The 16,289-nt window shown below is 45.1% G+C and overlaps 1 protein-coding gene across 1 annotated transcript in view; it reads right to left on the bottom strand.

Annotated features, from left to right (window-relative positions):
* Positions 1–2,049: 2,049 nt before the first annotated feature.
* The window catches only part of INSR (insulin receptor), a 43,796-nt gene continuing 29,556 nt past the window's right edge, over positions 2,050–16,289 (bottom strand). Inside the window, exons 7-21 of the mRNA XM_009698572.1 lie at positions 16,236–16,289; positions 15,341–15,591; positions 14,768–14,935; positions 13,830–14,031; positions 8,823–9,094; positions 8,468–8,610; positions 7,665–7,824; positions 7,246–7,345; positions 6,925–6,992; positions 6,479–6,708; positions 6,023–6,133; positions 5,787–5,946; positions 4,821–4,950; positions 4,443–4,577; positions 2,050–2,784 (exon numbers count right to left, since the gene is read on the bottom strand). Coding sequence (XP_009696874.1) covers positions 2,430–2,784; positions 4,443–4,577; positions 4,821–4,950; positions 5,787–5,946; positions 6,023–6,133; positions 6,479–6,708; positions 6,925–6,992; positions 7,246–7,345; positions 7,665–7,824; positions 8,468–8,610; positions 8,823–9,094; positions 13,830–14,031; positions 14,768–14,935; positions 15,341–15,591; positions 16,236–16,289 — 2,539 coding nt within the window. The 3' untranslated portion in view covers positions 2,050–2,429. The remainder of the gene's footprint in view (positions 2,785–4,442; positions 4,578–4,820; positions 4,951–5,786; positions 5,947–6,022; positions 6,134–6,478; positions 6,709–6,924; positions 6,993–7,245; positions 7,346–7,664; positions 7,825–8,467; positions 8,611–8,822; positions 9,095–13,829; positions 14,032–14,767; positions 14,936–15,340; positions 15,592–16,235) is intronic.

Genomic DNA, 16,289 nt, shown 5'->3' with positions numbered 1-16,289 from the left:
AGCAGAAAAAAAATAACCCCGCCACATCCCCCTGGCAAGATTTTACGGATACAAATTTACATGTTCTGTGTGTTTAAGAAAACAAATTGTTTGTTGTTTTTTTTTTTACAGTGTTTTATATATTAAAATAAATTAAAAAATTCTAATAAGAAAAACTTCTCTTCCTTAGAAAAGTGGGAGAATATGTCTTCTTTCCTGCAGTGTAGTATAGAGCTGCTAAACAGTTACTACTTTGTAAAGCAGAAGAAATGTAAACGAGGCCTTTTGAAATCGAAGGTTCTTACCCATGTCTGGACTGTAGATTTTCCATCTAACTTTGTGAGCAACCTGTACCCTCCACCTTTGTCCGAACTGACCAGATTTCAGCAGTGCAAAGGCCTGGCAGCTCGTGGGGGTGCAGAGTGCGGGGGCCTCCCCTGACATCGCACCGACCGGTTTAGCTGCGGTGTGGCTGAGCGGAGCGGGCTCCGAGAGGTCCGTCCCTGCAGCCTCCGGCCCCTTCCACTCGGTTACAGGGAGAAATCGGCAGCACCGCCTGGGCTGGAATAAAAAGCCACGCACCAGCTCGGCATCCCCACTCTCACCGAGTCAGGGGAACCTCGTTCCCTCCTGGCAGAGAGCGCAGACTGGCTCCTGGACTTCTCCAGGAGGAGAAGTGGAGGACTGAGCATCTCTCCCCTTTTAAAACCACCTCGTGTACGACAAGGGCCTGCAACATCGATCATCTTCATTTCTCGCATTAGCACTTCTCCCTGCCAGCACACTCCCTCATCACTACAAGACACATGTAGTTTCACAATTATTTTCTAACCGCTTATGCTAATCAGCTCTCTCTTTTATGCAAACAGCAGCAAAACAAAGCACAGTCCAGAAGACGAAAGCTGACATCCCGAAGAGCTGAAAGCAGTGGCTAACGCACGCATCCCGGGAAGTCCGCAGGACGCCGCGCAGGTATCTCAGGAAAACATCGAAGGCCTGCAGGCAGCATGAGGCCAGGCGCCTGAGCAGCAGCAGACAGGCAGCAGGTAGGTAACCGCAGTCACGTTCAGCTTCTGCTTCAAGTGCAGAGCCAAGAGCCTTGTGCTCTCCCCCTTCAAATTGGCTTTAGTGTCTCTTTTTTCAGTTAGAGTTCTTCCTCGTCCTCTCTTGCCGGCTGCTTCTGCGGCACAGCGCGCACAGAAGGCAAAGCCAGGGACGCGGGGGCAAAGGGGTAGCAGGACTCGGGGCCGGGATGTTCCGGTGTCCTTCAGCCCTCAACACCCCAAGTGAAGTCCCAACTACTTTATCTCAGGGCTTCGACTGGAGCCAGCTGACTGCATTGTATAAATCATGAAACTGTATTATAAAGCCTTGTCAAGTATAAACTTAACATGTGCTTCATAGCTCCTAAAAGGGTAATCGGTGAAAATTAGTTCATTCTGAAATCTTTGGACCACTTTAAGACCAAACAATCCCCCAAATTCTCCCCTCCCCGAAAGGATCATAAACAGTCAATAATTTATATGAAGTTAAAATTTAAACTAAAGACGTTTTTAAATATTTTACAACAAACAATATATATACCCAACGCTGTAAGGACAGAAAACTCCATTATCTCAGGTCAGGGGACTCCTACTTCGTTTGGTCTTGAAAGTACCCACAAATCTCAGATTTCTGCTCCTTTGGCTCCCAGCACATTTTCCTCATTTGTTAATGAGAGAAAAGCTACTCCCAAGAGTCCTTAGTATAAAAATAATCTGTTTAGGATTCAGTCACTCCAGGGAAACAGGAAAAAAAGATAAGTACACACTTCCAAGAAGAGGAAAGCTTCTGTGAGAACATACAAAACTTATGTACAAAAAAAGAAAGAAGTGTATATTTTGCTATACATATACACCCCACAGATATATACTGCACACACACGCACACACACGCGCGCGCACGCACCCCTGGGATTTAACCCATTTAACAAGTAGGAAAGCAGCAGCTATTGGTCAATCTGAGGATCTGGCGCGTCCGACTGCTGTGTTGAATCCTTCAGCTGTAGTGAAGAGTATGCCTGAAAGCCTGGAATTCTACTGGAAATGCTTTTGTCCTGCAGAAGTTTTGTTCCGCACCGTTAGGCTGTAGCTCAGATACCAGCAAATTTCACGTCTTTTGTTGGCAAACGTGGATGCTCCTCCTTCAGTTTAACTTACACGGTCGCTTCCTGTTTTGAAACCATGGTTACAGAAGGGACAGCAGCCATGGAAACCTCTTCCATTTATGTTCACAGATAAGTCCACTGACAGCCAGTCAACTTGGCAAAAAAAAAAATAATCATAAGATGATTAAAAATCTGAAGAGTTTGTAGATGTGTGTCATACACTGTGGCAGCAATAACAAGAGTCCTGAGATTTGTGGAGGGGGGGAAAAAAAGCAGACGCAACCCTTGGGCCAAACAGGAAGCGTTAGGAAGGACTTGACCTGGGCATGGAGAGAATCCGCCCGTTTTTCTTGCCACCGTTCATGTGAGTGTAAGGTATGTGCTCTTCATAGTTCCCCTTGAGGGCCATGGAGGGTCCGTTGTCCCGCCCCAGGACTTTGTCCCTCTGTGAGTACGAGGAGGGATCGAGGGGAATGCTCTCCATGTTCTCAAAGTCCATCTCGTACTCCTCGGTTTCCAGAGGTTTGTTCTCCTCACTGTAGAAGAACGAGACCTCGTGGAAGCTGGGGTGCAAGTCCTCCTTCAGCATCTCGATGATCTCGATGAAGGTGGGGCGCATCTTAGGGTTGTACTGCCAACACATCTGCATCAGGCTGTGCCTAGATCGGGACAAACAAGAGTCAGGGGTAGGAAGAGACAATTCCACGTAGGCAGGGCCGGCACAGACCAAGACTGGTACCCATGTCAGAGCACCCATCACACAGGCTACTCCTCTGACACTCGGAGTTGTTTGTTCTCTTTCCAGTCTCCACATTTGCCTGTAGATCCTGACACTCCTTTTTCTCTATTTCTGTCTAGATCAAAAATTCCTTCCAATTCCTTCAATTGTCCTTAACTTGGCTTCCAAAGGAAACAGGGTTGCAGTTCACACACTCTGTGTATGTGCGCTTGCACTCACAGCCAGGTCACAATTTTTTAGTTCACCCAATTTTAATTTTAACTCAGCCTGAAAGATAATAAAGCTCCTACAACTTCAAGGAAAACAGGAGGCTGTGCAGAGGACAGAGGTCCTGTAAACATCCAACCCAAAAGAAAGACTGCGGCAAGAGGTCATCTGTTATCAGACACCATGGAGAAAGACCTTACAAGTACAAATAAAGTTTCAAACTGGAGTTTGTAACAGGCCATGAGAGACAAATGTCCAGGCCAGCAGGTTTTTTTCATAAGGACACTCACAAAACATTTTTATTTTTTGACTCTGGAAGTGCCATTTTGGATAGAAGCAGGCTGGGGTAAGAGGTTACCAGAACCATCGGCGTTCCCTTTTCCAGCCAGGGCTCCTTCCCCTCACCGCCACACGCTGCTTCAGCAGGGCCTCCTTACACCCTTCTGTCAAAACGCTCTAGCTCAGCTCAAACCCTTAGTAACAGGATTTTTTTTAATTCCTCTGACAGAAGCAGTTTAGGGAGCATCTGGGTATGCAGCCGTGCTGGCAGACCTGGGGACGCAGTAACCTCCAGACAGTAAACGTCACGAGCAGCTGCAGAGAATAACCCTTAACCCCGGCACAGGAGAATGTCTGGCTTCAGTCTGTAATCTCTGCGAGGTGTTTTTCACTGTCTTCGCACACTGCCCTCTTTTCTCCCTAACCCTGCAGGCAGCCCGGCCTTGTACTTTAAGTGGGGCAATGAGTCTGCAACCGGAATGAAAAGGCCTCGGACACGATAAACAGCTCTTGGCTCAGTACAGCATTCTCCTGCCTCTCCCTCCTCATTAGCCATAAACTGGACTTCTGAAAAATCAGTGGTAAAAAGTTGTTGTAATTCTCAAGACTATTTACGTAGTAGAGAGAGATAAAAAAACCTCAGCAGACCTCGGATTAACAAGCTGCTCTCCAGCCTCTGTAGCCACATGGATGCAGATGGTGGCCAGGCTTTGCCACGCAATGTAAGCCAATTGCCACCCACTAGTCTGGAGTGGAGGAAAAACATTTTGTTTGGGCAACTGATACCGTGCTTGTTTGTATTTTAAGCTTTTCCTGTGCTTTGCACTTCCTTCTCCTGAATCTGTACTCATGATGCAACGTCCAGGTTGGTTTAATTTCCCTTCTAGTGAAATAGGCTGGCTCAGGTCTTTAACCCCTGGATCACTAAGGATGTGCGGGTTGAATTTCCGTGAGAGACAGCTCACTAAAGCCTGTTTTGTTCCTCCCCAAGAGAGAAGGGGTTAACAGGTGCCATGTGTCGGGCCACCTTTCTTGGACACACTTCAGCTGAACAGTGCAGCTTGGTCGATTGTCCCCTCTTTTACTACTTACAGCCTCTCTGGGCAGTTGTCCGGCTGATCCAGGTATCCTCCATCCATTACAAACTTTAGCACCTGTTCGTTGGAGAGTCCCTGGTACGGCTGCTCTGCCAAACTGCTTATTTCCCAAAGGACAACACCAAACGACCTAAGAAAGAGAGAAAACTCCTGGTGAGAACAAAACATCCTGGAGATCTACAAGCAGTAGTCTTATTTTGGAGAACACATGCTTTAAAAGAACATGACTATATTTTTAAGACAAGGGTTTCAAAACAATGCTTTTGTTTTGTCCATACTCTGAAGAAGTCAGCAACTCATAGTTTAAACTATGTGTGTTAAAATAGCAAGCTCTTGAGCTGGATTCCATCTGGGACTGCAGAGCACCACTTACCACACATCCGAATAAGCAGTGAAAACACCATCCTTTAATGATTCGGGTGCCATCCACCGCACTGGCAGCAGTCCTTTGCCTCCTTTGCGGTAATAATCCGTCTCATAGATATCTCTGGTCATGCCAAAGTCTGAGAAAAGCAATTGGGACGTGTTACACCTCACTCCTTCCCTGCTGCTTGTACTGTGCAACGTCTCCAGATGAATGTTTCGTTCCTTTGACGCCAGACTATTTTCATAGACCCAGGAGGCCTCCTAGGGCCCAACTTGCAGTCATCTGTCACCTTGTGATTAACATTCAAAACATTTTCCTTTTCCCTGCATTTTTTCTACAGAGCTGTGACAGAGACTCCAGAGTTAAAATTTTTAGTGACAGCTTCTATTCTAAACATTATTTTTATTCATCCTCTTTAAGCAAAACAGAGCTCTCTCTGCCCTGAAATCCCACTGCCTTGGCTTTATGTCCAAAAAGGTCTGAAAAACCACCACGCAGTGGGGTTTTGGTTTATTTTTAAATGTTATATTTACTTATTTCTAAAAGGGTTTGGGTTAGAAACTGGTTCTTGTGGAAGATAAATGACTTTTAAAAAGGCACCTGACCTAACGATAGGATTAGCAACACTTGGTTTGTTGTATCAAACACCTTCTTTGTCATAACTCTCACGAAAGCAAGGAACAGTTTGCTGAGATAACCCTAGGCAGCTTAGGCTGGAAAGTCAATAAACTTTTTGGATAGAGGTTTGAGACTAGAGAATTTGAGAAAGGCTTCCCTGGCTCTGAAGGAGATGATTTTCTTGCTAAAGTCCATACAATTCTTTCACCAGGAAGAAAAAGAGGAAAGTTTGCTGCGTTTCCAAAGGTAGCCAGTGAAAATCACTTGTGTTTGCCACATTGGTACTGGGCTTCATATTTTGCCTTTACAACAAATATGACCCACAGAATTCTCTTCTGATCACACACTACATACCTCCAATTTTTACAGTGAAGTCTTCTGCAACCATGCAGTTACGAGCTGCAAGATCTCGGTGAACAAATTTTTTGGCATTCAGATAGGCCATGCCATCAGCGATCTCTGCAGCCATCTGGATCATTTCTCTCAGGGTTGGTGGCGGACGACCAGGGTTATTCTACAATAAATAAAGCAGTATTAAAAACCAAATCAAGTTACACTGTTACAACAGACTCCCTCTCTCCTGTCTTTACCTCAGCATCAGGTCTCAAAGAGCGAAGGTAACTTTTCAAATCTCCATGTGCCATTAACTCCATGACCACCAGAGTAGGTTGCCCTTTTGAGACCACCCCAAGGAGGCGAACCTGGAAAACAGGTGAGAAATTCCCTCAAGGTTGTGTCCAAACGCACTGGGCAGAGCCCAGCTACGAAAAGAGGGGGTTGCAGCAAAGCCACTGCCCCCTGAAAAAGAGCTCAGAACAGCACCACGAAGCCTTGGCACGCTGAGAAGTTTTGAAAGAGCGAAAGTGGAATGGCGCAGGCAGACGCGTTTTATGAAATACGACAGGGAAAGATCCCAGCTCTTTTTGATCAACTGCCTCTGCAGACAGGCTGCTTTGTAAGCTGAACGTGAAGTTTTGAAAACACTGAAGAAGTAGTAGTTATGTGATGGGCCTTGCTAATCATCCGAGGCACCCAGTGATGCTTACCACATGATGGCAGCTGAACCCTTTCATCACAGAAGCTTCATTTAAGAACTCGATGCGTTCGCGGAGGCTGGCTGATTCGTTAACAGTTTTCACAGCTACTCGAGTCTCCGGCTCTCCCTTCACTATGTCCTTGGCGATCCCTTCGTACACCATGCCGAAGGAGCCCTGTCCCAGCTCTCGGAGGAGAGTGATCTTGTCTCGTGGCACCTCCCATTCGTCGGGGACATAGACTGTTGAGTAGAGGGAAACGTTTCTGAATCGAGCAAGAATCTTTTGAAAGACATTTCTGTAGCAGCCTTGTTTAGCACTGCCACAGGATACTATGGGTAGAAATTTAAAGAAAAGACTAGAAAACTCCATAAAGACAATGTCAATCCCATACTGCTGCTCTGCCTGAACGACTACACAAGAAACACGTCACTGAAGAAAGCTCTCATTGCTCTCACCATCACTGGCGCTGAGATATTCAGGGTTAGAGGATGCATAGAGTGGTCCAGTTGGTCCTTCGGTTTGTCTGGAAGAGAGACACAAATTCTTCAGCACATTTGCAGCCTCTGACACATTAGAACTGAAGGCGGTTTGATTAATTCCCAAAGCATGCAGCAAAGTCCCAATTTCCAAAGGCACAAAAGATTTCCTAAACTAAATTAATGTTGCCATCATTATCTCAATTAGAAAATAACCACAGAGTTACTCCCAACAAATAAACAAAACCTTTAGATTAAGTTTTGCTTGTTCTGGTGAAAACAACATAAAATTGCACTCACCTCTTTTTCACAAGCACGTAAGCAGCTCCAATAATTCCAGCAATTATTATGGCAAAAATAATCGGAACAATTATAACAGCAATATTAGGCTGAGCATTCACTAAGAGAGAAAGAAAGTTGGAGGCATTATACAGGTCCAAAATCCAAGTCTTTTCCTCAATAAAATATCCCTCCTGAATCAATTGGAACAAACACAAAACTAGAGGCTATTTCAGATACAGAACGTGGGGCTGGTCAGAATGAGAACTCATGAAGAAAAGCCACACTTCTAAGTAATTTCAGTTTCTTGAAAGTAGATGCATTGGTAAATATTTTATGACCCCCTACAGTTCTCTGTCCATGGCTTGCTTAACTCCCACCTTCCAAAAATAACCTGGGTTTCTATCAGGAGTTAAATGTTGAAAATAAAATGAACTCACAATAATCGGCCACATAAAAATAGGTAGGTTCTGTCCATGAGCCATTTCCAGCCAGTGATGTAGCTCGTATACGGACGCTGTAGTTTCCAGGCTGCAGTCCACGGAGTTTACAGCCCTGCTCGCTGGCAAAATGCTTACGGGAAACGCAGTAGTGTGCTTCCTGCAGGAGGAGGGAAGAGGAAGGCTGCGTTACGCTACCTCTGCAACAACCCAGAGCTCTGTAACAGCATACTGGGATTTCTAACCTCGCCTCCTTGTCTGGCAAACGTACACAAATAGGGCTTTCACAAGCTCTGTGGTTTGTCCTGGATTTGCGTTTTACAGTTTAGTAGTTCAGATTACCGAGAGCATATGCCATTTGCGGTACCAGACCTCAGCCCTGAAATCTGACCTGGGCTGGCAAGCCCTCCTACCCACACGGTACTGGCATTCTGCACGGGCGGCAGGGCTGCCCACAAGCTCTCTGGCTGCTCGACGCTTTCTTATTTTCTCTCAGCAACTTCAATTTAGATGTAGTGTTCCTGTCCTTCTGTGATATAAAATTCCTAAAAAAACTCCATGCAGAAAGCTTATTTGGCAAAGAGGCACCATAGAGGCAGATTTTTATTTCTTGATGTCACCCGAGACAGACTTCCAGAGGATACAAAATTCACCAGTAAATTATGTCACATTGGTTCATGCACAAAGAAACCCGACAGGACAGGACACCACATGCACGAGGACTGTTAAAGCCAGTCCTGGAACCCCCAGGCACAACTACTTCTCCAAATGTGCTGTGTTAAGGGACAAGCAGAAATCCTCACCTCTGTCTCCCCAAGACGGCCGTAATTCACTTCATACAGCACAATAAGACCATTTGGCTCCTTTGGTTCTTGCCACTTCAAATGCACGGTATTTTTTTCAACCAGTTCATGGGTAACTGGACCAACGATGTCATCAGCCTTAGCTAGAACCAAGTTCATGATTAGTAACAGTTTTATTTCACATCTTTGGCAAAATCCAATACTGCCAATACTTCATCCATCATCCTTCCCTATCAGGACATAAAGACAGCACCAGTCCCACACGATGTTTCCGGATTGTGGCTGGCTCCCACAGGAAAAGCAGCATTTTGAGAAACAGTCATCACCCCAAAGCAAAGCTCAGGAAGATGATTACCTTCTGGCATGGTCCTGGCACTGACATAAGCTGCAACGCTGCATCGGGATTCCTGAGCGTCATGGTTACAAGCGTGGAGCTCAATGCGATAGCCGGTGAAATGCCGCAGGCCTGAGATAACCAAAGACTCCTTAGACTTCACTTTTTCAAAAGGTTTCTGTTCCTCTGTATTCTCCGCTGCTGCTGCAGAATTGTTTGGAGAGGATGCGATGGTGGGTATCACCACAGTGGCATTTGCCACAGAGCCAAGGTCTCTTCGTTTTCTTGACGGCCTATTAAATAATACAGGTTACAATGTTATTTGCTATATTCAATGCAAACACACTCATCTGAAAAGGAAGAGTTAAGATGGGAGAGCTCAGAGTGCCACTGGAAACTCAAATTCAAGCCTCGTATTTGCAATGCAGCAAAGAAACTCAGGAGTCTTTTGTTTTTTTTGTTTTTAGACAAGCAATCTGTCTTACCCCGCTGTAATGCACATAGCTTTTTAAAATTATGTATCCCTCAGACTCTCGCCCTGCACAGCTTCATGCAGGGGCGGGGGGGGGAATAAAATCCAAGTCTAAAGGATTTGCTTGAGAACTCAAGCTCTTCTAGATGCTCTCAGCCGAGTACAGCTTTACTAGGTGGCCTCATGGATGCCTCGTACAGTGTTGCAATGCTTTGGAGTTCATCTCCTACACATTCTAGCCTCAAGCAAACGAAGTCATATCACAGCGCCCGGCTCCGATGACCTTAGATGTGCCACGTATTCCAAGTGTCATAAACTTGCATTTATAAAGCGTAAGACCAGTTTCACAGATGATTGCAATGCATCTGCCACTATGAATCCTAAGGCTGAATCTAGGCAGACAGATAATTTTAACCTTTTCCCGAGAGATCCAATCTATTACGTTCTTTTTGACAGACGCACTTAAAACACACAGATTCAGAGTACGTATTAGTTGTGCAGTTTTGTTAACCAAATATTGCCTCTCAAATTACTGCACTTCAGTCTGAAAATCATTTTTTTTGCAGTTGTAAAAACAGAACCGGCAGTGTGATCCTGTCAATTCCCCTCTTTGCAAGTGAGTGCTACTAGCCAACTTTAATGTCAGATTTTGTCAGTAAATAAACAGAATAAATTCAAGAGAATTAAGAACCATTCACAAATTTTGTTTTCTTGAAAATAAATAAAAAAATTTAAAAAAAGGAACAAGTACCAAAACAAAACTCCTCGTTCTAACACTTTATGTCCTGCCACACATTTGCCACGAGGAATTCCAGGTTGGGAACTAACCAACGTGGTGAATCAGTAATAGTATTTAGTTACACAAAAGGAGTTAATGTCATCTGAAGCCCAGACCATGTATTTTAAGGAGATGATGATCTTTTTTTGTGTGTGCATGTGTGTGCAGCTATTAAAGGGTACAAAGAGTGACCTGAACTGAACCCACACTTGAGGCATCTCCAGTCTCTAAAAATGTAACAAGCTGTTGAAGCAAATCTTTGCTGCTGAACTGAACTTTCCACTGCCACCCTCTGACTGCCAGGCAAATAATTGGCCAAGTACAGCTACGACGGGGCACTGCACGGATCAGGTCTTTGTCTGCAACCCCCGGCTCCGTTCCCTGACCTTATTTCTCCTCCAACGGCAAATGCAACCAGCTGGAAAGCAGATTTTCAGATTTCCTCAAACTAAACATCGGGTTGTACACAACGACGTAAGCATATTCATTCACCTGATGACAAAACGAGATGCCAAACGGCAGGGTCAGCAGAGCGCATTCCGGTTTTTAGTTTTCTTTCTCTAATTACTAATTAACTCATTTTGGAGCTGCTGTTATTCTCAGCTTGTGCATTGCTCTGAACAGTGTCCCCTAACAATGGGGCAGAGTTCAGAGAGCCAGGTCTGGGTCATGCCACCCAGCTCCTTTGGAAAGACCCTTTACAGTCAACCAGAACCTTGTTTGGACTTCACAGCGAAGCTACATGCTGTGTTCACAAACTCTGGATTCAGCTCTTCCTTGTGTTTAAGAGAATTTTGTCTTTCACGAGTAAACCAGTACTTTGAACACAGAGTAAAACGCAAGAATAACTTCTTCCTTCTCAAATAACAAAAAACAAGAAAAACTTTTGAAGCTGTAAACCCCAATCTTCCATATTTATTATCCTGAATTTGCAGCAATTTTCTTGCCTAATTCTCTGCATTTTTAAACATCTGATGTCTTCCCACAGTTACTCCAGTGCAATTTTCATTCTGGCCATCTCAATAGCTCCAATGACCTTCCCTGTGAAATACCCTGATTCGGGTTCCTTCTCCTCCGACTCTCAGAGACGATTCAGCGTGCGTGAGGTTCACAGAAGGATGGAAGGGACAACTCATCACATGCAATATGGCCTCTGCTGGGGGATTTTAAAACTGCCGTAGCTAGCTTAAACCAAGTTTTTCCACACACCTGAAACTAGCCCAGGACCAGCTGGCCTCTCCTCCCCCTTGTGCTGGCAAAAACATTTCTGTATTTGTCTCTACAACGAAGTGGATTGAACTGGGAAGCCCAGGAAACAAAGTTACTTTTAATGTGAGCCCTTTCCCCGATCTTGTTCACCCTGTAACCCACTAATATTTGTAATGGCACGAGTGTGTGTGACACAGAGAGAGCAAGAGAGAGAGGACAGAGAGAGCGAGCAGAGTGAGAATGCTGTTTCTGCAGTAGGGATGGGGGAGAGGATACATGAAGTTACATCCTGAATAGCAGCCATTTAGTTCCCCTTTGTCTCTCAGGACTTTTATCACTTCTGAAATCTTTCTGTGCTTTCCACAGAATCATGGAGTGGGGTTGAGGTCAGAAAGCACTTCTGGAGATTGTCTAATCCGCACCCCCCCTGCTCAAAGCAGGGGCAGCTAGAGCAGGTTGCTCAGGACCATGTGTGGTCAGGTTCTGAGTATCTCCAAGGATGGAGACTCCACAACCTCCCTAAGCAACCTGTTCCAGGCTGCAATCGCCCGTCTGCTCCAATCTGCGCAGGACTTGTGCCAATGTAAGAGCAAATAACACAGGAAAGAAGAAACAAAGCATCAGCTTTTGATGGCCACTTTGTTCAGCTACAAAGGGAGGTTACAAAGCACGTGGTGTAAAGATACCTGCTAGCTCTGACTGCGAAGGTGGGTACGGCAAGAAGCATTTAGAAACTTCTAGTTTGCCTTGCCGAGGCCAGAGCAAACGAACCCACAAGACTTGTGATAGAATCTCCTAGAGCAGCTAATCAACTGTGCCTGTGGGGAAGGAACAGCTTCTCTGATTTCCAGAGGCGTTCTCAGTGAGTCAGGCGAGATCAGACTTGGCCTAAGGCAGAGCACGGCAGATCCGCCGCAGAGCCTCGTACGGACTGGATACTGCACAGGGATCAGAGAGCTGGGAACAGGACAGGAGGAGAAAAACGGCACATGGAAAACAAGGAGACAAGACATCAGGGAATAACTTCTCAACTGCTCTGTCTTCTGCACCCTTGCCATCTCGTCTTCCCTGCTGGCCCCCTCTGTGAGATGCCTCCCCGTGACTGGCAGAAGGCTTCTGATCTCAAGGGGAGCCCGCACAGCACCTCCGGAGAGCTCAATAAACTACCTGGAGCCACATGAGAAGCACCTGAAGTAAAACACACTTCATGTTCGGTTGCCAGGCTCTAGACCGGCTGCCCTACCAGCAGGTAACAGGCACAGTATTCACAGGAAAACTAATTCTAATTTACAGTGGGACAGCCTGGAGCCTGTCAGAGAAGAGAAGCAACACGCATGTGGGCAGGAAGGTATCTTTACTGCTGACTTATAACAGCAAAAGGGGCTTGAATTAAAAGGATTAGTTAGCCTAGGGAACTGGAGATGTCTTCCTTAGCAGGCTGACAAGGTGGCACATCCTGGTGATTGGTTTCTTCCTAAAATACATACCCCAGAAACTGGCCTGAGAATCATCCTGGGCTGGCTGCACAATCACATTGGGGGGGGGAGGGTGGAGAAAAAAAGAAAAAGGAAAAAAAAAGAAAGAAATCAGATTGTCAGAATGGTCTGCCTACATCAAGAGGAGTTTGGCTTTTGTACATGGCTTGGTTCTCCTCTGCTTTTGAAAATGTGTCCTGGCATCATTTTGCACACTGAAACTCATCCTTCTGATCCGCATTAACAGCAAAGAAATGGCAAAAGGAGTGACTCTGCACAAGCTTCCATGTGACAACTGCAGGCATCAAACCAGGCTCACAGAGAAGAGACACCGTCTCGTAATGCACTCAGTAATAAAAAATGTTCAGTGCTGTAACGTAGCTTTTGTCTAGCAGCTGCAAATAGATGTTTATTAGCTAAGGGCAGTAAGCAGAGAATAAATTTAGAGCACAAAACGCATGACAGTGAAGAGGGTAAATCATTACAGACTCTAACCTGATTCCCAGTGCTTCCTCTGTGAGTTGCACATGAAGTGTGAAGACATTCAACACCACTTAATGTGACACTGTGTGTGCCATTCAAAACAGAACGTTCACCACCCACAGCAGTTGCATTCCTCATGGTATTGGAGGTATTTCCCAGACTAAGTGCAAGGAAGACCGCAAATACCGCGCTAAAGGACAAGGCTGTGGCATGGTAAACTTCCCTTTTTTTTTTTCCCCTTTCTTTTCAACTGGATGAAAAGCTAGAGCACAAAATTTTAAGACAGAAAAAAATAGCTGGTTTTGGCATCATCCAAGTTTAAATGAGCTGCAGGCATTTAGCTATTTGTTAAGGATTCTCACATTATTCTCAAGCTGAGGAGAATTCAGAGACAGGAAATAAGATCAGGATCTTCTGAATCTTTAATAACATCAGTTGTAAGTGCGCAGCCCTCCCCAGTCTCTGACACACACATTCAGCTGGACTAGACAGTCTCAGGGAAGCCCAGAGAGACTGCCAATATGGCCATGTCCAGCCCCGTATTCTTGTTTAATAACCAATTACATTTCCCTATCCCTGACCACCTGGGCAATATTCTTTGATATTCGTACCTGGGGACAAAAACCTCATTGTGAAGATAGTTCTCAAATGTCTTGCGGAAAGCAGACTCTTCCAGCTCCTTTTGTATTTGAGAGTCTGTTTTAGGACAGGAACAACATTCTCCACTGACATCTTCGTTTTCACTTTGATTATACTTCTGAGGGTCTTCGGATTCAAAAGGAGGAGACCATGTCCTCGAGGGCAGTTTTAATCCTGTGGACGGAACAACTTTAGTATCAGTCACGCTCGACATGTAGGCACAAACAGATGTCTGACCCTACAAAGATCCAAAACTAGCATACACAAGATTCATAGCACATTTGGGCATCCTGAGCTTTCATATGCAAGGCCAAGCAGCTTTCCCTCTTTTATGACATGCCTTTGATTCAAAACTGCTCAAAACTGATTCAAAATTGCTCAAAACAATTCTTGAAATGGAGTTCGGATGCTGCCGTAACCAAACACAGTTCTACCCCAGTTCATCTCATTTCAGGTAACAGAGGGCAGCAGGTGAGATGTCGGGAGTCCTCAGTGAAACTCTGTGTTCTGAAAGAATTCCCAAACAGGCACAGGATGCTTTCAAAAATTAACTTGGCCACTGAACTCCAGAAGCACTGAAATTTTTTCCCTTACTATCTCCGTAGCTGTTATTCTTACTCGGTTTACAAGGAACAAGTGCAGAAGGGAGATCCTCAAAGCAAAAACTAGCCGATTACTTTGTTAAAGAAACAGTTTTGGAGACCGTTTGCACATAACTTGGCAGCAGCGCCTAACGTACAACGTAACAGAATGGTGGGAGAACAGAGCTGCATCTCAGCCTGTTTCTTGAACAACAGTCTTGAAAACAGCAAAAGTAGGCATCCAGAGCACCTCCAAGGTGTGTGAAAACTCTCCAGACAATTCTGAGATAGCTTGAAAGAAAGGCACAGGGAAAGAAACACACGCTCACCTTTTAGGCAGTAATCGAGTTCATAAAGCTCGCTATCTTCTGCCTGCTGCTGCCAGAACACCAGGTAGTGCGTGATGTTTCCATTGGGCTCTGAGGGTGGCTTCCACTTCAGAATGATTTGGGATGAAGAGTTGGAAACAGATATCGGATCCAATGGGACTGACGGAACTGCGCGGGTGGGAAGAGAGACAGAGGTCACTTCCGCTGCTCTGCGACAGCTTGACAGAACAAGGGACAAATACAGGCAAATTTCCATTTCTATGGGAATAAACAGTGTTCTCCATAGTAGGCCCACTGAATCCAACAGTCCTGCAGCAGGACACACCAGCGTGCACACAAGCTCTTACACAAGGCCACACGAGCCTGACAGAAGTGGACATTGGCACCATCTCCCCGAGCAGGGAAGCATACGTCCTTCCATTTGTTTAGGAAAATACCTTCCTACCAAAGTAGAGCTGCAATGACAGTGGAAAGTTTCATGGACATGGGACTATCATGACTACCAGGCAGAAGACTATTTAGGTCTGTTTTTCTCTTTCACTTGCAAGGCAACCTTAATTTAATGATACTGACCAGTAGCGTTGGTCTGGACGTAGATGATTTCACTCTTTGCACCGTATGTCCTTCGTTCATCTGAGAAGGTGACCAGAGTTTTAACAAACACAGCGTACTGCGTCCACGGCTTCAAGCCCCTCAGAAGCCAGCCTGGCTGGGCCTGGGCTTTGGGCTCATTTGACCGTGGGGGTGGGTCAACATCCACAACTGTCCAGCTATTTGACCCACAAGCATCTTGGCCATCAAACTCTGTCACATTTTGGTATGGACTTCAGAAAAAAAAAACAACAAAAAAACTCAATTAACAGAGTCCTAATTCAAGCTTTTAAAAACAACATTTCTAAATACATCACTGAAAAGTTATAATTCTTTACCCTTTGGAGAAAGTGTAACTATCTCATTGTACATATTCTGAAAATTAAGCATAGGGAGGAACTTTGCAACCCAGTCTCCTAACAGCATCACAGATCAGGTACTGTTCCACAGAAGATCTCAACAACTAAATCCAAGCTAATTATTTTCAGCTTTACAAAAATCAGCTCAGTAACCTTGATTCTAAAAGAAAGTTTCCCACCTCAAAGGGAGTAAAGACCTCAACATCCCGTGGAGATAGCGGGGAGCTGATAAACTCCATGGTTAGGGTATGTATGTCTAGAATAGTTGGAACAACTCTTGTTTGGATTGCTCTTAAACGAGGAATTTTGACTGTACACAACTCAGTAAGTCAGGGATCTTAATGAACACTTTTATGTACGGGTAACATCGGAAACTTAAGTGTGGCAGCCGGGCAGACAATCTCAGAGACTAAATGGCTCTGCCTACAGCAGGTTTAATATCTGCTTTTCAATGTCAACTGCTGTTTGTGGAAGCCCAGCACGGCTGTTATTTTGCAACCCAACAGCAGATCACTTACGCTTCTTTGTAAAAAAGCATAAAGCCCAGGAGATCGCGGAAATCGGGAGGCCAG

Source organism: Cariama cristata, unplaced genomic scaffold, assembly GCF_000690535.1.
Source record: "Cariama cristata isolate BGI_N322 unplaced genomic scaffold, ASM69053v1 scaffold9314, whole genome shotgun sequence".
Lineage (NCBI taxonomy): Eukaryota > Metazoa > Chordata > Aves > Cariamiformes > Cariamidae > Cariama > Cariama cristata.
Note: the sequence above shows the minus strand (reverse complement) of the source record. Positions and strands in the feature narration are given on the sequence as shown.